The following is a 23,220-nucleotide window of genomic DNA, read 5'->3' on the forward strand; positions in this document are numbered from 1 at the left end:
AAATTCCACGACTGGTTTAAATTAAGATGTAAGAGCTAGCCAATAAGAAGCTAAAGGTAATAGGCCAAGCAGTGATTTAATTGATAGTTTCTGTGTGGTTATTTTGAGCCTGGGAATCCAGGAATGAACAGCCGAGCTCCTACAGAACACAACCCCTTTCTTGTATCCTTAACTCTAAAGCCAGAATCACATGGCTGAAACTGCCAAGTTCTCCTGCTTAAGGGGCCTGGAACTTGATCCCCTTGGTCAGTGACATCTACATCAGCTTTTGTTGTTGATGGTTTCCTTTACTTCTTAGCTTTTCTTTAGTTGCTTTACACAAGCAATATGGGGGATATTGCTCTGAGGTCACCAATCCCTTTAGTCCATTTAGCATCATGCTTTTCTTTAAGCTTTTATTTCCACGAGCACTGGTCTTGGCTCCAACATTATATTTAGTGCTCCTTTTCTCCTCACACTGTACAAGCATTTCCTTTGCCCAGTTTCCTTATTTTCATTACAGATTAAGATTGATTACTAATAAGAACAAGATGCAGTCAATTCTAGGATATTTTGAAATTTACTGTGTCAATGCCATTAATCCTAAACTCTTCAATTTAGCTTCAGGCAGAGTTTTAAGAGTAGGACAAAAAGCAGCCATAATCTTTGCCAACATATCCCACGAATAGATTCTAGGCTACCTAGTAATGCTCTGAAACTTCCTGATCCATTCTGTCATGATTTACATTGCTCTCAGCATCAACTGTCTTCTGTGTTCCTACTAGAATGGTAGGCAGCTTTCAACTGCTTGTCTAATACAATGTCCCAAAGCCCATATACTGCCAACAAGCCCCATGATTAGGACTGCCACAGAAATGCGTTAGTCCATGGTACCAACTTGACTTAGCCACTGGGATGTTGCTGTGTAGAGACACAAGGCTCTAAGTTCTCTATCTCTGTACATGCTTATGTTGGAAGATGTGAGCTTTTAGCTTCTTATTCCTAGGGCCATTCCTGCTGCTTGCTGCACTACCTCCATGTCATGATGGACACTTGTCCCTCTGGAAACATAAACCTAAATAAACACTTCCCTCTATAAATTACCTTGATCATGGTATTTTATCAAAGCAACATAAAAATAACTAATACAGGTGCTTTATGTATTGGGTTAAAATTGTCATTACTGCTTCTGCGGACAGAGGAAAGCTGTTCTACTCTGGGTCTAGGTCTTGGTTCTCAGACTGACTATACAAATACTGGACAAATTCAAGGTTCCCCGCCCCCCTTAGTAATCTGCTTGGTAAGTTTTTCATCTAGAATACTCCCCTTACTAATCTCTTTAGTAAATTTTGGGTCTAGAGTATTCCCCTTAGTAATCTGCTTAGTAAGTTTTGGGTCTAGAATATTCCTACTTACATATATTTCTCATTGATACTAAAGTATCATTAGATAAAAATGCCTTATCAGAAAAGAACATAACTGTGAAATTCTAGAAATAAAATATATTCAGTAAGTGTATTTCTGTACGAGTAAAATGGTGCAGGAGAAGGCCATGATATCTTATAACTGACACAACTCTTTTGTCATGAAGAATATGGAATAGTGTTTACTAACATGACATGAAGTGCAATGAAGTCTTGAGTCACCCCTTTGGGTTACAAGTCAATTAACTTCAGCTGTACAAGGAAGATTTCAAAGTTCAATTGTAAAATATCTTCTGGGAGTGAGAGTAGGCAAACAGAAGGTAATGAGATTTATATGAACAAATTAAAATTATCTACATGTGGAAATGTCATAGTTTACCCATGGTTTAACTCACTAAAATAATGGTGGTGGTAACAATAATATCATTAGGGGCTTGAAGATGACTCATTCATTACTTAAAAGCACTGACCATTTTTCCATATTCAATTCTGAATACCTACACGGCAGATCACAACTAATTATAACTTTCTGTGTAGGGGATCAAACACCCTCCTCTGTCCTCCATGAGAACCTGGTGCATGAAATGTGGTACATAGGCATATATACAACCTTAAACGCCAGTATACATAAATTTAATAAAGCTACTGCAACTAATAAAAGCAGTAATAATCATAATAATAATAGTACTACTACTACTATTACAAGTAGTAACAGCAATACTTTCCTTTTTATTTCTTTCAGCACCAAAGCCAGTAGTTTACTTGCAACATGGATGGACATTAACTTCTGGCATCTGGGTTGCCAACCTTCCCAACAACAGTCTGGGCTTCCTGCTGGCAGATGCTGGTTATGATGTGTGGATGGGAAATAGTAGAGGCAATATCTATGCCAGGAAACATGTGTACATGGACCCTAATTCTAAGGAATTCTGGGTGTTCAGGTAGGAAGAGATGCTTTGTGGAGTGTGTTGTTCCCAACAGCTGTGCTCACGTATTAGTTTAGTTTTATTTACGTATGTGAAGCGCCTTTGGAAGCCACGGATTGATCAAATATCTCACTTAAGTGATCGCCATCATATTTTTGGAGACAGGGTCTCTCAGTGAACCTGGAGTGTCCCAACTCAGTGGACTGCTTGGCCAGCAAGCTGCAAGAAGTCTCCTTTATCTACCTCCCCAATGCAGGGATTTCCCACTGCTACCACTGGATCAACTTTTATTTTTACCTGGGTTCTGGCTATCAAGGTTCGGTGTTTGCATGGAAGACATTGTACTAACCGGAAAATCTCTCCAGCTAAATGTGTTAAAGATTTTAAATGTTAACATAAATTCCTTGAACTAAAATGGGCATTTTCTTAAAATGTCTAATTATCATATATATATATATATTTTGACTTATGTGTAATGACTTGCTTATGACTTTTATTTTGGTTATTAAGATAAAAGTATAAATATGCAATTTGTTGACTAGATCCTTGCCACTCAATTATCTATTACTTTGCCCATCTACCCACTGCTTATAAAAATCGTCATACAACTTTCTGAATACAAACAATATGTGTAATCTCATTATCCAAAACTTGATTTCACTCCAGTGAAAATCATCTTATTTTTCAGGAGAAACAAGGGCAAATCAAAATGCAGACAATTAAATTTTTCCATTAATTAGTAGAATATTTAGTTGAATTGATTCCTGATATATCAGTCCTTCAATATCCAGATCTTTAGTAGCAGATTTACTGTAAAAAGTTTAAATAGTTTATGCTTCTTATTTATATTATGATAATATTGAATGTTGTAATGGCATAGAAATTTGACTGTAGAACAGAAATGCTCTGAAATTTAGCTGATCATTTATCTGGCTATGACCATAGCAAGTTTTCTCAGCTCCATGCAGTCTTCAGAATCATAGGAATATAACAGGTATTTTGAGGGCACTGAATGAACTGGCAGTCTCAAGCAGGGACATAGGTAGTATCTGATCAATGTTCTCTTAGTACCGAGAACTCACTCCCTGGGACTCCTAAGGCCATAATTTAAAACACACTGTAAATTCTATTACTCATAAATAATTAAGGGTTTTTTGTCTGCTTTTAATGCAGTCATGACCAAATAATAAAATACGATCTTCCAGCCACCATTGATTTCATCCTTCAGAAAACGGGACAGAAGCAATTGTACTATGTGGGCCACTCCCAGGGCACTCTTATCGGTATGTTGAGTAAAATCTGACCATATTATGTTTTGGATAAATAAAGAAATTCTTTTAAAAATAATTTCATTGTTAGAAATATCAATTACAAACTTGTCAAATGACACAAGAAATTCGGAGCAGGAGAGAACTCTGGTCTCTTACTTTACTTTCTTTCAGCATTTGGAGCATTTTCAGCCAATCAACAACTGGCCCAAAAAATCAAACTCTACTTTGCGTTGGCTCCGGTTTGTACCGGCAAATACATAACAAGTTCTCTGCGGCTGTTTGCATTCATCCCACCAACAATGTTCAAGGTTTGGTTCTCTTGACTGTATTTCAAGAAGTAGCATTGACATGGTTTTCAGAATGAGGAAGAGTAGAGTTAAGCGAGAGAAGAGAGACACTGTTCTGATTGCTCTGATTATCATAACTGGCCACAACCTAGCCCGCTCTGTAGCTGGGGATGCATCTTGTAAGGTGCTGAATTGTAAACCATGTATTTCTTCTTAGCCATCTTCCCTCCTTGTCTTTTGAAATCCTTACTAATGCTTCCTATTATATGCAAATGTGTAATCTATATTTTACCAACTTCACCATCATAACCTTTAATTCTCAGTTTTCAATCAAATGGATATGTTTTGTTCTTTTGTGTTCACCACTGTCTTTCTACTTATTACTTTATGTTCTGTTCTTGAAGTCATTATATAATTAGATGGCTCATGTATAAATATGACAAAATCTGTAAGGGATGTGGTAACAAAAGATAAGTAAAGCCATTGGAATTTTTACATCAAAAACAGCAACAATGGCCTTTTTCTACCAAAGTTGCTTTTGGTCATGTTCTTTATCATAGCAATAGAAAAGAAACTAAGACAATGATGTGTGTGTGTGTGTGTGTGTGTGTGTGTGTGTGTGTGTGTGTGTGAGAGAGAGAGAGAGAGAGAGAGAGAGAGAGAGAGAGAGAGAGAGAGAGAGGTACCCATTTGCAACATACTACTTAGGTCTACTTGGGAGTATGATTTCTTTATTAAGGTGGAATCTTAATAATTATAATTTGCTTTTGTCAACTGACTAGAAATTTTTAAATTTTTATCTATTGATCATCGTAGTCTACATAGTTTTCAATTTATCTGTTTGTTTTGTTATTTATTTATCAGGTCTTTGTAGGTTTTTCATTTATTAAGTTTTTGTAAATTCTTTCCTCCTACAAGTTTTTCTTTTCTTCCTTGTTTAGATTTATTCCTAAGTAATTAAATGCTTTGGAGCTAGTTTGAATGGGATTTCTTTCACCCTGATTTTCTTTTCATTGTGTTCATAACTGGCATATAGGAAAACTGATAAATGTGCTTATTAGTTTTGTTTCTTGTTTTTCCAGAAAATGTTTATTAGGACCGAGAGTGTTCTGGTTGATTTTTTACAGTCTCTCATGTTGCAGTAAGAAGAACGCTTGTTTGTTTCCCAACTGTCTGGCAGCTCAGACCCAATAATAATCACACAGAATCTGTATTAATTAAAATACTGCTTGGCCCCTTAGCTCTAGTTTTTTTTTTATTGGATAACACTTATATCTTAATTTAACCCATTTCTTGTAATCTATGTATTGCCATGTGGTTGTGGCTTACCAGGTAAAGTTCTGGCATCTGTCTCCAGCAGGGCTACATAGCTTCTCTTCAACTCCTCCTCCTCTCTTCCAGCATTCCATTCAGTTTTCTCCACTTACCTCTGTTCCCCTATAGCTCTGCTATAGGCCCAAAGTAGTTCCTTTATTAACCAATAATATTCATAATATAAAGAGGGGAATCCCATATCACTCATATAGAAGATTGTACTGTCTGTAATTATGTAAAATTTGACTTCCTTTAAATATAATACATGCATATGTTATATTTATATATACCTTTCTTTCCCTTATCTTTATTGATTTATTAAGAATTGAAGAATTATGTGAATTAAAGGGAAAAAGTAGGTAACATTAATTCATTCCTGATATTATGGCAAATGTGAGTTCCTTTCCATTTAGTATGATCGTTGCTCTGGCCTTGTGACAGATACTGAGTTATGTTCCTTCTAATGTTATTTCTTGGGTGATTTTTGTCCTGGCATCCATTGAATACTGGGTGTTTTTGAAGTCTTCAGCCAATTCATTCCACCCTAGTTGTTGCAGCTGCTTGTATACAAAGAAGGATTGATAGTCAGGTCTTGTTTCTGAAACTGATGAAGAAGCTGGAGAGAGAAGAAAATGATAATCTAACCAGGTCTCACCATACATCACCCTCAGTGAAAGTCAGAATTTCCATAAGCAATTGTTGTTATGGAATTGTTGCATGCATTTGATAAGTTCCAATGATATCATAATTTGACTCTGACAGTTTTAAGGGACTCTCACTAAAATTCCTAAAGAATTGATTTGAGGTAGAAGTCACAAACCTGACAAGTTTAGGAATTTTTTTTTTGTATTTTTGAAAAGAACTTGGTTTCTCTAGCATTTTTATTTACGTACAGACGTTTCTTGTCATTCAAACATATTCTATTTCAAATTCCCATATGTAGGTTTTTTCTTTAAATGCAAACTGAATGTACTCATAATGAATTATTTTCCCATGATGTACATTTCTTTAATAATTGAGTTCTGCAAACCAAATCACTCCTCTCAACAAGAACACATTAGGTACCATGGATATTCATTTAAATCATTTAACCTATGGGTCAATCCTTTTAATATTTTTTCACATTTAATTTTAGAAGCCATATCATTCATTAATGAAATTAATTTATACATTTATATTTGAATGAGTCTATTATCATTATTGTTTTCAATGTTTGTTGACAAATTTATAAATTGATATAACCACCACTGAATATACAGAAAATTTTCATCAATCTAGGAAATTTATTACACTCAAAAATATTATTTTCTTGTTGAATGGGTAAAAAGTGTTTTTATTGCATGCTATTTTATGGGAAAACTTTCCTCAATCATGTATAAAAAGGCATCGGACTAAACTAAATCATGACACAATTATTAATATTTTACAGGATCTCTTTTCAGTCCCTTCTCTTCTTGCTTGTTCTTTGGATAGACAGTCTCCTTCTAACAGCTGGTCTTTATTATGTCGTTTTCAGATACTGTTTGGTGAAAAGGACTTTTTGTCCCCCTCACAAGCCAAATATATTGGTCAGTTTATCTGCCAGAATGAACTTGTTGGAACCATTTGTAATAATATGCTTACGTTACTATTTGGATATAATACAAAAAATTTAAATGAGGTATGATTTTGGTTTTAAGTTAATTTTTTCTCTGCTGATGGTATAATAATAACGTATTATTATCTCCAAAGGTAAATAATAAAATCTAGGCAGTTTGTCCACCCAGCATATTATTATCTTAACTTATTTAATATAATTAATGTAAGTCAACATTCACCAAATATACAATGTATGTAATCTAATGTAAAAATACACAGTTTCATAGAATTCATAATTTTTTTGAATATCACAGGTTCGAGATTTTTAAGCTGTATCTTCCACCTTCATTTTAATAGATTTGCTGTCAGTAATCTTACCACTGGTCACTCATTTGAAAGGTTCTTTGAGAAAATGTAGTTTTGCTAACTACTTTCTTGCACAAAAAAAAATAGATTTTATTCTGCAGTGAAATTTTAGTCTTTCCAAACTGAACAAACAGTTAAATCACAGAAATAAAACTACTGCTTGTACTGGCGTTTTGGAGCCCATTCCCTTTGGATAGACATCGTGCTCAGCCTAGATATAGTAGAGAGGGCCTTGTTCTTGCCTCAAAGCCATGTGCCTAACCCTCTCTGAGGAGTAGATTGCAGGGAAGGCTGAAGGAATGGGAAGAGAGGAGGGAATGAGAACTGGATTGGTATGTAAATGAAAAGAGATAGTTTTTGTTTTTTTTAAATAAAATTAAATTTAAAAAGAAGTTAAAGTTCTACTGCCTTGAAAGCTTCCTATTCCTGAAAATTCTACTTATTTACTAATACACATCATGCTTCCTTTCCTCTAGAGCCGGATAGACGTGTACTTGGGGCAGTGTCCAGCAGGAACATCAGTTCAAATTATGCTGCACTATTCCCAGGTATAATTCCCTGTGCTTCCTTCTTTGATCTTTTGCTCTTTGAAACATGCCTTCTTTACTAATATGTGTGTGCTTTTCTAGCCAAAGCATTTCATCTTTTTAAAGCATTAAGTAATACATCCTCAAATGCCAATAGATAATTTGAGGGTACATAAGTATGTGTGAGCAGATTTATCTCATCTTTAAGTCCTCAGGAGTTATATTTCTTTTCAAAAATGAAATTTCATCTCATTTTTAATGTTAAATTAGCACCAATTTTTACAAGTTCTCGGGAATGGTGAATGATAGGTATTTCAGGAGCCTATTATGTGGTCTTACAAATGTTTTATCCTTACCTACTCAAAAACAAACAAAAAAATATTTGCATTAATGGTAGAATTAAGTTGTGCACATTTTCAGTAAAATAGATTTAGCCGGAAATAATTATAGTAAATAAACTATCCAGTCCTCAGATATAAATCAGATATTTTCTTGCTTCTGTAACTCCTAGATTTAATACAGAGATTTATTTTCTTATTTTAATTTCAGCAACAATATTTAGAGCATTCCTCAATCTTAGTAATTCCACTTTGGCAAATGTCTCTTTTATTACATATGTCTGAAGATCAGACTGCTGCTGTAGCCACATTCCTTATTTTTCTCAAATCAGCAGAATTAACAATTGTTTCAACACAAATCTGTGTTGTTATTTCTAGTGTCTTCTCTTATAGATAAAATTGAAAAGTTTTTTGTGCAAAGTCTAATGAATGAAAATTTTAGCCACATGTCATAGTCTTGACTGAAAATGCTAATTTCATGAGTTTTAAATATTGTGTGATGCCAGTTGAATTATAAACCACCAAAGCAATATTTATACTATGAGAAAATGGACATTACATATATATTATTTTTCAAGTAAGGTTGTTTTTACTTGAACTCTCCTAATTCAAATGATTTTGTTTATAATTATTTATAAGTTGAAATTGATTTGCCATGATATACAAAACACATTATTATTAGGACTTGCCTTTAAAATAAGAACAATTATTTGCTCGTCATGAAATTATAATAATAGTTATTTTGATTCAATTTTTAGATATTTTCTTGGGAGACAGCATAACAAGTTAAACAGTTCAAAATTATTAAAATATGTGGAAAGTATCATTTGAAATGTTATCATTTCAATACTTTTTGTACTTATTAGAAACAGAACCTGTTGGAAAACGTTTTGTAGCTACTTGGCTGGTGGCACCTGGAATTGGGGCAACAGTAGTCGTATTATGTAATACACTGAATTTTCACCCAACAGCTATATTATCAAAAGAGACAGTAAGCATATAGTAATTTCTGATTCTATTTTTAAACAATAATATGTTTTGTCCTTTTAAGCTTGCTGATAAAGGTACACTTCAAGCTTATGACTGGGGAAGTCCACGTCTAAACATGCAACACTACAATCAAGTAAGTTTCCTTTATTCTAATGCATTCACTCTTCCCTGTGGGAAAGAACAGATCTAACCAAATACTCAGTTTCAAAAGATGGTGGAATTGCCTTACATTTCCCGGGACTCGAGGGAGAGAACCTGGGATGCGCTGACGATGACGCAGTAACGAGCTCTCTGGTCCAGCTCTGCACACGGCCCATCCCTGTGAACCAGGTCATTTGTCTCACAGCTCTGTGAACCACCGGACATCACTGCTCCCATAATCTCATGCATAAAGAAACTAAGACCTGGAGACTTTTAGTTTTGAAAAATCACTCAGCTTATCTCAGTTAAGGCTGATCTATTCCTGAATGAAAATAAAAGCTGAGATTTCATAAATAAGCTTATGGTTCAATCAGGTATCACCCCTATCATTTCATTGGATAGAATTTTCACGTGTTATCCTTTCTCATTTTCCTTCAGACCACACCTCCATTTTACAAGGTGGAGAACATGAAGGTCCCAACTGTCATGTGGAGTGGCAGACGGGATACTTTGGCAGACCCAAAAGATGTTGCAAATTTAGAACCTAATATCTCCAACCTCGTTTACTATAAGTGGATTCCTGACTACAATCATGTTGATTTTGCAATAGGCTTAGATGCTTTTCATCAAGTTTTCAGTGAAATTTTATCATTCATCAATGAAGATCAATCACATTGAATCTTCTATAGTTTCTTGTGTGATTTCTTTTTTGTTGCTCATTTGTTTGTAGAGTTATTTCATACTCTTTAGATTTATTTTTATTTTATTTTTTAACTAAATCTCTTTAGTTGTGTGGGAAATCCTTCTGTATATGTGTTGCTTTTATTTGTTATAAAGAATTTCTTCTGGACAATTACTTAACAGAATATAGCCAGGCTGAAAGATATAGATAGATAGATAGATAGATAGATAGATAGATAGATAGATAGATAGATAGATAGATAGAAAGATAGATGATAGATAGATAGATAGATAGATAGATAGATAGATAGATAGATAGATAGAGAGTAGGCAGAGTCAAAGAGAGGCCATGTAGCCTCGCTGGAGACAGACACCAGGAAGGGAACTTTACCCAGTAAGTCACAGCCACATGGTGATACACAAATTAATGGAGATGGGTTAGTTTAGGATGTAAGAGCTAACCAATAAGAAGCTAGAGCTAATAGGCCAAGCAGTTATTTAATTAATACGGTTTCTGAGTGATTATTTTCGTGGTCTGTGCAGCTGGGAATGAACGGGCAGCCTCTGCAAACACTTTAGTGATTCTTCGGAAAATTCGCATCACGGATCCTACTTCTGTTCATGTCCCAGTCCCACCCACCCCCAATCTTCCTTTCACCCTTACAGTACTCCCCCCAAGAAAAACAAAACAAAAAGCCTCTTCATTCCTCTATCTTTCCTGACTTTCCAACACCTCTTCACCCATCTTAGTGGCATGAGCAGTCATGTTGTGTCACACAGTATACCCTTCAGCCTAATCAGCCTTGCTTGCAATGAGTCATTGGTCTGGTTTCTGGTACACCATCATCTCTGGACCCTCACCAAAACTCTCCTTGGATATCTTGTGACCACCCAAATCCATGGAGATCCTGCAGGTACCATTCAACTGAACCAGTACCTTCATGTGCTCCAGCAGGACATAGATGGGGTAGATGTTAGGGTGGGACAACCCAAAGCCCTAGATGTAGACTGGGTGGCAGCAGAGCTAGTCAGTCTGGGCCATTCTACTGCCTCCCTCAGGCAAAGGACAGAGCCAGCTCCTCTATGCCCATGTCATCAGGACCAGTTCTCTCCATGCCCTTGGGTGGGGCTATCTCTCCCAAGTGCTAGGGGCATCTCTCCTATAAGGGTTGTGGCCAGCTCTCTAGCTGCAATATTCAAGTAAGGGGCAGTGGCAGCTTCCCAGAGCCAGCAAAGGGCCCTCTGATTTTATCACGCATGGTTCTTATGCTCTCCTGTGCTAACAAGGGACACAGACATCAACATTTACCCTGTCTGCAGCAGGACCACTAACCCAGAAACGACCCTTGGCAGCAGCTTGAGGCTGGTTGACATCATGGATCTGAGTGGCAGCAAAAGTCACTGAGATCAGCATGGCTCTGGCAGTGGCACGGCCCTCAGACACCAACAAGGATATAGGTTGTGGTCCAGACCCCCGACTTCTCTGTGGCCTTTGTGGCAACACAGGCCTCAGACTTCAACACAGACCCAGGCTGCAGTAGGACCATGAACCCAGACCTGGTCCTCAGCTGAAGCTCTGGCCCAGATGTCACCATGGCTCTAGGTAGTAACACAGGCCGTTCAGTTCTGTATAGCCCTGGCTGCAGCATGGTCCTTGGGTAACAACATGGTCTTAGGTGCCTGTTCAGACACTGGGCATCCACTTGGCTCTCGGTAACAATGGGGGCCACAACATCAACTCAGACCCTGACTGCTATAGAGTTCTGGATCCAGACATGGTTCTTGGCTACAGCTTGGGCTCAGATGACACCATGGTCCCAGGTAGCAGCAAAGACCACTCAGATCTGTATGGCCCTAGCTGCAGCATGGCCCTCCAACAAGGGCACAGGTTGTGACCCAGACCCTGAAATTCTGTGTGATCTTCGGTGGCAACACAGGCAACAGACTTTATGAAAGGCGCCAGTTGCAGTAGGACCAGGTACCCAAACATGGTTCCTCAGCAGCAGCCCTATCCTGGATGTCACCGTGGTCCCAGGTGACAATGCAGACCACTCATATTGGCATGGTCCTGGTAGTAGTGTGGTTCTCAGACACCAACATGGCCCCAGGTGGCATCCCAGACCTGGGGCATATGAATGGCTGTTGGGACCAATTGAGTCCTGGCCTTCAGCTGCTCTTCCCTGTCTAGAGCCTTCTAATTGAAGTTACTAAAAGCTGTGCCTTACCTAGAGGATCAGAGGATGGGATTTTCACCTGTTGGCCATTGACTGCAGGGTATTTAAGCCTTCATGGTGCTATTAAAGAAGGGCTTTTGTACCAGTGATTGGAGGTCCGTGTGTTGGTCTGTCTCTGCGTGTGTTTCCTTAACCTCGAGCCCCTTGCCTGAAGCTCCCAACTGGATTCTAGCACATAGAGCACAGACAGGGTCCCGCAGTGCACGGCACATGGCCATTGATGGAAACAGGACCCACAAGCATCAACACAGACCCTGGCTGCACTAAGGCCATGAACCCAGACATGGCCTTCAGCTGCACTCTGTCCCAGATGTCATCATGGCACCAGGTAGCAGCACAGGCAAATCAGATCGGTATGACCCGTGCAGTGGCATGGCCATCGAACACCTAACCGGCCATAGGTGGCAGCCCAGGCACTAGTCATTCTATAGCCTTTATTAACAACATGAGCCACGGGTATCAAAACAGACCCTAGCTGCAGTAGGACCATGGACCCAGACATGACCCGTGGCAGCAGCTCAGGCATGGATGTCTCCCTGGCCTGAGGTGGCAAGAAGGTCACCCACATCAGTCTGCTCCTCACCACCATTGCTTCTGTGTTCCATCTCTGTCTACAGCACATAGATCATTCTGCTTCTCCTTCCCTCCCATTTCTCCACTACACATTTGCTCATAATAACGACCTAACCTATCCATGACAGGAAGATGCCGTGCAGGCCTGTGGATGTCTTCCCCATAGACCTTAAGGACCCAGGCCAGCCTGGGTTATTTCATATTCTTTAGGGTAAAAAGATTGTCTTATTTTTCTTCCTGTCACCCTCTGAATAAACATACATTTCTTTACTGAATTTTAAAAAGAATGTTTAAATTATGTGCACATAGGTAAGGTATGCGTATGGAACTTCAGTGGCCTCTAAGACCAGAAGAAGGTGTCCTGGAACTGAAGCCTCTGTGTGCTGCTTGACATGCGCACTGAGAAGAAAACCCTGGTCCTCCAAAACTGCAGTAAATACTCTTAGTCCCTGATCCAGCTCTACAGCCCATCCCTACTGGGTGCTTTCTAAATTTCAACTCATTTTAAATAAAGAGTTCAGCATTATGAAAAGGAAAAGACAAATATACAGAAATAAGGATTTTTGTGATACAAAGATTAATATGTAGATTATTGAACAAATATGAACAATAACAACAAAAAAACACTAATCTCAAAGTCTAGACACTAAGAATGAACCCAATCTCTGATGATGTCACCAGAACAATAATTATAAATTCTATCACAGCTTAGAGGCTGGCTTGTTCTGCTCTGTTCTACTTCTTTTCCAAGCTCTTTACTATTAAGACCCGAAAGGAGCAGAGCAAAGGGCACACTTCAGCTTAATGTCTTTCTGTGCAAAAGAATCAACCCTGTGGGTTTCAACAGGAAGTCGGACTGTATCCAAGGCATAATTAAACTTCACTTAAATGTGTTGATTACAATTTGAAATCAAAAGCTTTATGATAACAGAATATGACCCTGTCATGACATGTATTCTGCAGATAAATTGTTTTATTTCTTTTTGCCTTCCCACTTGTTGTAAATATTTGTCTTTTTTAGATGACTTTTCCTAAGAGGGAACAGCAGCTACCTTTGTAGTACAGTCTGATAAAGAAGTTAAACATTGCAAAGCTCTCCAGATGGAAATGTTTCTAAAACATTTTTTTAAGTTTCATTCCCCTGCTGAGTTACCTGCTAAAATCCTTAATCTCAACATCATGGTTCCCACAGTGGTCTTTGTAAATATCTTCTTCAGCTTTTAAGTAAGAAAACCATAGCTCATCCGTATGTATGTTTAAGTCATAAATATGAACATTTATGTTGTGTCTCAAAGCATGAGGGGTAACCAGTTTTATAAAAAATGTTGAAGTTTGTTGTAAAGTTATGAAATAAGCCATGAGGCCAGTGAGATGCCTCAACCAATAAAAAGGGCACTTGTGGTCAACCCTGATTGTTAAGAGAAATCCTCATGTGTTTGTTTAATGGGTATCAAGAATTTAAGATAGGAAAGGGAGGATGCACTCGCGAATATGGGATATGATAAACCTAGTTACAGAGTCCTTGGAAAGATGGGGACCAATCACATACTGCTTCATATCGCCTGACCCAGTCTTCACCACCCAAGAGAGCACAACCTCCTCCCTCCTTCCTTATAAGAGGTCACAGAGGCAGACAAGAAGTATTACCCAAGGACATGGGTGGAGTGAATACCCTCTACGTATGATGACTTTGATTCCCCAGGGCCCACATGGTAGAAAGAGAGAATCAACTTTAAGAAGTTATTATCTGACCTCTACAGACACATTGTGGCAGCATAGACAGACAGACAGACAGACAGACACACACACACACACGGACACACACACACAAGGTGAAAAACTTTCAAATAAAACATTTCATACCTTGCAAATGTGAAAAGAGTTAGTTTTAAATATTTGCTTATTTTTATCTTTGTGTATGAGTGCTTTGTCCGCAAGTATGCAAGTGCATCACCTGTGTGCAGTGCCCTCAGAGGCTGGAAGAGAGCATTGGATCCCTTGAAACTGGAGATGCAGTGTTTTCATATGCAAAACAACTCTTTCTGCATATTTCAAATTGGTAACTATGTTGAGATGTTCCTTAACATTCCTTAGTATCATAAAATAAACATATAATTCTTACTTTTGAACAAAGTCAAAGGGCTTTGATCCACTTTACTTAAACTTTCTGACTTGTAATCTGCCTTTCCTGATTTATTTATATCAATATAGGATGTAGGGACTCCAGTTATTGGTGTTTCCCATGCATGGCAAGGAAGGATCCAGCTAATATTCTCTATAAGTTAAATTCTCTTGCTTTGGGTATATGTGTTAATAGTTAATAGTTGTTAATCTCACCCCCCCCCAAAAAAAATTACTACAAACTCTTTGCAAGGGTTCATTTTCTGCCCATAATTTGTTCATTTCATCATCATTAAAAACTATTATAATTTCTTCTGGGTATATTCCTGCTAATTGAGGAAGTCTCAATTTTCCTTTTAGAATTAACTCAGAGACCTTTTCCACATAGCTGTTTACTTGTTTTTCCTCATTATGTTAAAAAATATCCATTCTAAAATAATATCTTCCCTCTACATTAAAATTTCTGTAGGGATTGGATGGTAATATAACCATAATGCAATTAAGTTTCAGATACACATGATCCACATGTGCATCCTATAATTTCTCTTCAATCAAAGCCAATTCTATTACACATTCAGCTGCTAATTTCCTAGGACTATTTTAAGTCCTTGTCACCATCTAAGGTTTAGTTTAAATTAATCAGTTTTTAGCCCAATAGTGGCCATAGATTGAAAATGTCTCCTAGCAATATTTAGAAGTCATTAAGAGTCTACAATCAATGCCTTCTAATTTGCATCTTTGTGATCTAATTTTTGTAAACCTATTTTATAACCTAAATAATTAATAGGATCTTCTTTTTGTATTTTTCAGGAGCAATTGTAAACCTCAACAAGGCAAAGTTGTCTTTACTTCTTCCACATTCTTTCTAAAATATCTATGTTTGAGTCAGCTAATAAGATGTTGTCCCTGTAATGACAAACTGTAGATTGAGGTAACTGTTTACATATCATTTCCAACAGCTGCTGTACAAAATATTGGCACAGGGTGGGGTTATTTAACATTTCCTGTCATAGCATCTTTCATTGATATCTTTTAGCAGGTTGAGAATTATTATAATTAGGCACCATGGAGGCAAATTTTTCTCTGTCTTTTTCTTGTAAAAATATAATGAAGAAACAATCTTTTAAATCAATAAGAGGCCATTCTTAGGCAACAGAGAAGGCAAAGGAATGTCAGATTGTAGAGAGCCCATTGACTGAATCACCTTATTAATAGCTCTTAGGTCTATTACCATTCTCTGTTTTCCAGATTTCTTTTTAACAACAAATACAGGAGAAGTCCTACGGCTGGTTGATTCTTCAGTATGCTGGGCATTTAGTTGCTCCTGTATCAGCTGTTCTGAAGCCAGCAGTTTCTCTGTTGCTAAAGGCCATTGCATAACACAAGTTTGTCTACCAACAGTTTTAAAAGTAGGGCTATTGGTGACTTTGGAAGATCAGCAGTTGTTGTACCCACTTCTTGTACAACCTGAATGGTCAGTGATTGTTCTTAATAATACTTTCTCATATTTTTCCAGAAACATATATTAATTTATAGTTTGTTTCAAATACTGAGGTAATGTTAATCTGAGTATCCATTGCTGTAACAAATCACATCCCCACAAATTCAATGCTATATTATCCATATGTGGCTTTAATTTTCTTCTATGTACTTCCATCCTTATACATTTAACCTATCTCATGCTCTGTTTTACCTGAGATAAAATTCCAGTCCCTAAAAGCTGAATATTTACCTCTTGTAGAGGACAATTTGAAAGCCGAGGTTCTGGTGAAACTATTATTACATCTCCACCTGTGTCTACCAGACTGTCAATGGCAACATTTATTCATATTTTTAATTTGGTTTTTCTTCATTTATAGACGTTTGCCAAAGTACTTGCTTTATGGTTTCTCCTGAATTTTTTGTTATCTCTTCTACAGTTGTTCTATTATCCAGAGCAATATTGTTTCTTACAACAGGCATTGGGTTCTTTAATTGCTCTGGGAAGGAGTTTCCTCTAAGATGGCAGGAAATGATTAACCAGATTTGGCATAGGGGCCTGTCAGAGGTCCCACAAGGAGTTTCCTGGTGACAAAGAATTACGTTGACTATTCCTCCTTGACCTACATTCATCAGTCCAGTGCCTGCCTTTTCCACACCTTCTGCATATTCTAGAAGAGAGGGACTTCTGTTTGGATTATTCTTAGAAAAAAAAACATAGTTTCTAGGAATGCCCTGTTTACAATCCCTTTTAAGATATTCTTGTTTGCCACAATTATAACACTTGACATTTCAATTTTCCCTCAAACCTCTGGAAATCACCTCTCCTATCCAAGCATCATCATGGTCATGAGATGCAATAGTGATCTCATGTATCTCAGATCCATTCTGCGAAGTGTGCTGACCTTGCCTTTAAAGGCCTAATTACCATTTTGCATTGAGAATTGGCATTTTCAAAAGCCAGAGATTCAATTATTATTTGTCTAGCTTCTGAATTTGGTATCATTCAATTTACTGCTGAAATCAATCTTTGTAAGAAATTGTGAAGGCTTCCTATGGGCCCTGTATAACGTTAGTAAATAACTCAATTTTTCTTTCCTAATTATCCAATTCTGTCCCAAGCATACAAAGCTGCTGTGCAGCATAAAGATAGGGCATGGTCATCATATAAAGATTGCCTTTCTACAGTAAAGTTGATCTTGGGAGATTTTCATACCTCTGGCTTTACTCTGTTGTTCAATAATCTTAGCCTCTTCTCTGAACCAGGTACTCCATTGTAATTGTGATCCAGGCTCTAAAACAGCTTTAACCAACTCTATATAGTCTTTAGGGATAAGTCTAATACAAACTGACCACAAGTTTATTGTTTGCTTCACAAAAGATGAATGCATACTGTATGAGACTATTGCTTCTTTGAAGCTAACATTGGAGCAAGAGTCCAGTTAGTTTTTACAGAGCCTCTATAATTTGACAGTTCCTCTTAAAGTTACTGGGTATATTAAGGTTGGTTGTTTAAAACCTCAGGCTGTTCCTCTGTAACCTTATAATGCAATATTAAAATTGGTTCTCCATTAAATTCTCTGTCTGGATCTGAATATCTCTATGATCTGTTTTATTATGCTTTTTCTAAGGCCTGTGTCTTGGCAATGAAACCAAACAACTTTTAAAGAAATAAACCAAGAATTATCAAAACAACAACAAGGTTTATCAAAATGATAATTAGCAGTATATAAATCTTGGTTTAGTTGATTATGCCTTCATGCAATTGTTCCATTTTTTTTCTAAATTTATTTATTTATTCATAGTTTTGGTGTGAAGATGTCAGATCTCCTGAAACTGGAGTGATCAACACTTGTGTGATGCCATGTGGTTGCTGGGAATTGAACCCGGGTCCTCTGGAAGAACAGCCAGTGTTCTTAACTGATGAGTTATCTCTCCAGCCACCCTAATTATCTAATAATACAGATACCTAACTTTCTCTATCATAATTACATCTTCCATTTTTTAACATGGGAAAAATTTCCCCATTTTAACCAGTTCCTCCCTTAAGAATTCCTAATGTTCTCACCAAATCTGTCACCAATGATGATGAAGATGTGACGCTTGTTGCTAGTAAAACAGTAAAAGCCTGACTAGATTTCTAGGCAGCTACCTAATTTAGAAGATGCCCATGAAGGGGGCAGAGTGGTTCATGGAAAGCCTACCAGGAGAGAAGAAAGGAAAACTTATTCTGTAGGGCAGTGACTCCAGCTGCATGTAGCTCTGATCTATGCCAGTAGCTAAAGCCACAGGTAAACGGCATTTTTATAAATTTATATCCAGAAAGTTGGGTGCCAGATGTAGCATGAATAACAAAAACACAGAGACAGATATTGGAGTTCAAGCTGAAGATCAGATAGAAGGAAAAACAGCCAAGCCACTAGGGAACTCTTACCTCTATGAAATCTTCAGACTGAAAAGAGAACAAATTCTTGTCTCATCCTGCCTTATATTCCTTTCTAGTGTTGGGATTAAAGACATGTACCACCACCACCTGGCCTCTATGACTTGCTAACGTGTCTGCTGGGATTAAAGGTGTGTGCCACCAATGCCTGGCCTGGCTGACTAGTGTGACGAGCTTTGCACTCTGGTCATCAGGCAAGCTTTATTTGTTAGATCATAAAGAAATATCACTCTGTATGCTATTAAAGGAAAAATGTAAACACCAATTGAATCCTTTGATCTATAATGGTGTCCTGCCTGCAAGATATGCTCCGACAATGGTAGCACAAGGCTTGTGGGAGTAACCAACCAATTTCTGCTTTGACTTAAAGCCCACTCTGTGAGATGGAACCAATTCCAAGCCTAGGTGACCAAGAACATGAGATAGCCAGGGACCTAGAGTAAAACCACATACTACTGTTCCAAAAAGAAAAATAAACATAGCAATTAAATGACTCCTAATGGCATTCTACTATACTCATAGACTAGTATTCAGTTGCCTTATTCAGCTGTCATCTGAGAAGCTTCCTCCTCAGTAGATGGGGACAAACACAGAGACCCACAGTCAGACATGCAAAGAATGGGGACCTTGAAACTCTCAGCCATAAAAGGGATGTCTTAAATACCTCCCCTCAGGAATCCAGTGTAAGCTGAGGAGATAGAACAAATGTAAGAGCTAGCAGGGATGGAGAACACCAAGAAAACAAGGCCCTCTAAATGATCAGGATCAATACACATATGAGCTCAGAGAGAGTAGGCAGCAAGCACAGGGCCTACAACAGTCTGTATCATATCTTTTTGAAAATATATTATGGCTTCCAGAGTGGTATTTTTGTGGGATTCCTGAGTGTTCAAATAAGTGGTTCTGTTTCTTGGGCTTCTCTTAGATTCTTTTCTATTGTTTGTGTGTTTGTTTTGTCCAATTCTGATGTTAGTTTCTGTTTTGTTTTATTTTATTTTATATTATTCTCCCTTAAGAAACAAAAGTTTAAGGCTGGACAGACGGCTCAGTCAGTGAAGTGCTTGCTGCACAATCATGAGCACCTAAGTGTGAATCTCTAACATCCATGTAAAATTCAGGCATGATGGCAAATAGCTGTAATTCCAACACTGGGAAGGCAGAGACAGGCAGGTCCCTGGAACTCATTACCCAGACAGCCTAGATGGATCAGTGACCTCCAGGTTCAGGGAAAGAAACTGCTGAAAGAATAAAGTGGAGCGCAACCAAGGAAGATACCCAACATCTACATCTGGCCTCCACATGCATGTACACACATGTGTTTACTTACCCTTCATATATACATGCACTTACCCATACAAACAGATACATTACACACACACACACACACACACACACACACACACACGCTTACCCTAGACAACTAGGTGGGGAAGTAATTCACCTGCAATCCTACCACTCCACAGGTAGAAGCAAGTTTCTCATAAGTTAAGGCCAGGCTGTCATTCAAAAGAAAAAACCCTTTCTTAAAACACCATAGTATGAACAATATAGCTAAGGGATAGAGTCCTGGGCTTCATCTCAAGCATTGTAAAAAAATAGATTTTTTTTATAATAAGATACAAACATATATAATTTTCCTTATAAAATATATAGATAGATAGATATAGATATATATTATACTTAATATTGAAAGATTGAATGCTCTGCCTCTTAGAGCAGAGACGAGGCTAGGAGAGTGTTGCTCACAGTTTCTAGGCAATGCCACACTGGAGACTGCAGTGGGTTCAATAAAGGCAAGTGGAACATGCGAGAACAGGGCTGAGGTGCAGAAACATTACGTTAAGTCAGAGAAGCCCCGCAGGAACAAAACATACCATAAAACTGCACCTGTATGAACTTCTAAAGCCAAGTCTACAGTGCGAGGATTCAGGCCAGTGTCCCTCAGGGCTGGGACTATGGTAAGAATGTGAAGGACTGAAATGCCATCTGTCTTGATTATAGTGATGGTTCTGGGGTAGCAAACATTTATCAAAAATTCGAAGACACTAGGAATAAGTTACGGTTTATTGCTTGTAAATTGTACCCAATAAAAATGATTAGCATTTTGGGGGAAGGAGAATAAAACGAAAATGTAGTCGGGCATGGTGGTTCAGGCCTTTAATCCCAGGACTCGGAAGGCAGAGGCAGGTGAGTTCTAACCCAGCCTGGTCTACATAATGAGTTCCAGGAGCCAGAGTTGCATAATAGAGAGACCCTGCCCCACGCCCCCAAGGAAAAAAAAAAAGAAAAAGGAAGAGGAAGAAGAAAACAGAGCAACAAATATATTCAGATATTTGATTACCTCCATATTTTATGCCCAAATGTATCTAAAGCTTCCTTTTTCTGGACTCAGAAGTCTTACTTTCTTGGGAATGTTCGTTTTTCTTTATTTATCCCTAACATCATATGCAGCTTGCTTTCTGGAGCCACAGTATCAAAAGCACTCATTTAAAAGCAGGAAGCAAAATTATAAGGTGGATTTGGAGACAGAATCCACAATACCAAACTGGAAAAATACATAAGAGTATGATAAGATTAGCGTGTCAGGAATGAATTTGCTCAGCTGAGGTTATTCAGGCATTAGAAAAATCTGGCAAGACTTTTGACATAAATGTAATCATCAAAATGACCACAAACTCTGGAATAAGAATTTGATAAAGGCTCTTCGTCCTTGTATTAAATTTGTTGATATACATTTATGATTTATAATTTGGATATCAATATTCAATTATATTATCAAAAATGCATCAATTAACATCAGCATTAAAAGTGACATTTTCAACCTCAACTCGTAATAGTTTGTTTCTAAGATTTAGGGGTATTTCCATCATTCTTGTCCCTTGCTCCTTTGTTCTGAGAAGGTGCGTACCACATGTTCTTAGTTCATTAGGAAGATTATCTCTCCTTCTGCTAATGATTATCTCTTCTTCTGCTAACATAATCTTGAAAACTTATTAGAAGGCTAGGTGTTTTTGTTGACACTCTCCAGCACTCTTTGAGGAGAATCAATTGTTAGGATTTCAGGTCTTGCTGTGACTGTCTTTCTTAAATTCCTATTCCCCCTTGGGTTGTCCTGAAACATGCAAAAACTATGTTCTCCTCCCTTTGTCAATAACTTCCTGTTTGAGAAAACACTAAGAATTGCCCATTCATATCCTGTCCATACTGGAGAAAACCATCAAAAACCTCTGAAGGTTTCTATTGATTAGACCATCAACTTTTTGCTTATTTTAACCTTAGAATTGAAGCTATGCAGAAGATTATTCACTAAGAAAAAGATCTACAAGTGAGAGAGAAGATAGTGGGTGTGATAACAGTTGGGGAAGTGAACATTCTCTGGTCATTTGTTTCTTCATGCTTCTTTTATTTAATTCCCCATGGAAACTTGGGGATTTAATCTGAATGGATCTGGTAAAATCAATTGTTGATGGAGTGCAAATGAGGACTACTGTTTCCAGAGTATATGTTCTATAAAGTAGAGACTTAAATCCAAATGTATTAGTCCTTAGAGGAGAAGGAACCATAAAATTGGGAAATGGAGAAATTGTTAGAGGAAGGCAACAACTACTCCTTTTCAATATCCAGAGTCACACTTGCTTATAAATTGGCACCTATTATTAGTCACCACTAATCTTTGCAAGTTTACAGCTGAGATAAACCAAAATAATATCATCTTTTAGGGAGAATTTAACTTAAAAGACAAGACCAAAAAGTACCCAAGCTGAACTTTTACATTGGTCAGTACAAGATGGTAGCTTATGATACACTTTGTAGTTGTAGAAAAGGTTGGCAGGTTCAATAAAAATGGTAGGTGGTCATAACTGTCAAAAGTGTCAGCTATCACCAGTGCTTAGCTGAGTGGACTTAATCAAGATGTTTTCTTTACTTGCAAACTAGATGTTTTTTAAGTATCCTACTTGCTACCTTGTGCTTGACCCTAAACATTACAGATAACACATAACAATGTAAACAAATTTCCATATAATATACAAAATATTATCTTTACCTAATAGACAATAACTTCACAACTGTGTGACCTGTTCTAGTTATTTTGTTTCACAGACAAAGGCAATTCTGTTCTTGTGCTTCTATCATATACTTGGATAGTGAGTGAGACAGCAAAATTGACTAGAAAGTTTGAGTCAAGATAACGTAAACTTTTTTTTCTACCAACCACCTTTTCATAATTTTATCCCTGTACCTCTGAGACTTTAGATGAAACCTTTTCAATGTTTTTCTTACTCTATGATTGCCTTCACTACGTCAGAGTCCTCCAAAATCTTTCCTACCCATCTAGCAACTGAGCCTCGGATAGGAGGCAAGCCTCAGCAGGACTAAAGCTAGAATCTGCTGGTACTCGGAGATCAGTATCCTTATCCCTACACTTATGGGATTAACTCAAGGCTAAGTAGCCAAGTAGCAGCATAGCCGACTCCATAAGAATAGTTGTCTACAAACTCTAAAGCATGCCTATCTTACTCTCTTCAAAGAAGTCAACAAAACAGGTCC

At 37.6% G+C, this 23,220-nt stretch overlaps 1 protein-coding gene across 1 annotated transcript in view; it reads left to right on the plus strand.

Annotated features, from left to right (window-relative positions):
- Positions 1-9,819, plus strand: part of LOC119806195 (tear acid lipase-like protein) — a 32,326-nt gene extending 22,507 nt beyond the window's left edge. The window contains exons 5-9 of the mRNA XM_038317794.1: positions 3,772-3,908; positions 6,718-6,861; positions 7,622-7,693; positions 9,062-9,133; positions 9,580-9,819. Coding sequence (XP_038173722.1) covers positions 3,772-3,908; positions 6,718-6,861; positions 7,622-7,693; positions 9,062-9,133; positions 9,580-9,819 — 665 coding nt within the window. The remainder of the gene's footprint in view (positions 1-3,771; positions 3,909-6,717; positions 6,862-7,621; positions 7,694-9,061; positions 9,134-9,579) is intronic.
- The last annotated feature ends 13,401 nt before the right edge of the window (positions 9,820-23,220 follow it).

This window comes from Arvicola amphibius, chromosome 1, assembly GCF_903992535.2.
Source record: "Arvicola amphibius chromosome 1, mArvAmp1.2, whole genome shotgun sequence".
NCBI lineage: Eukaryota > Metazoa > Chordata > Mammalia > Rodentia > Cricetidae > Arvicola > Arvicola amphibius.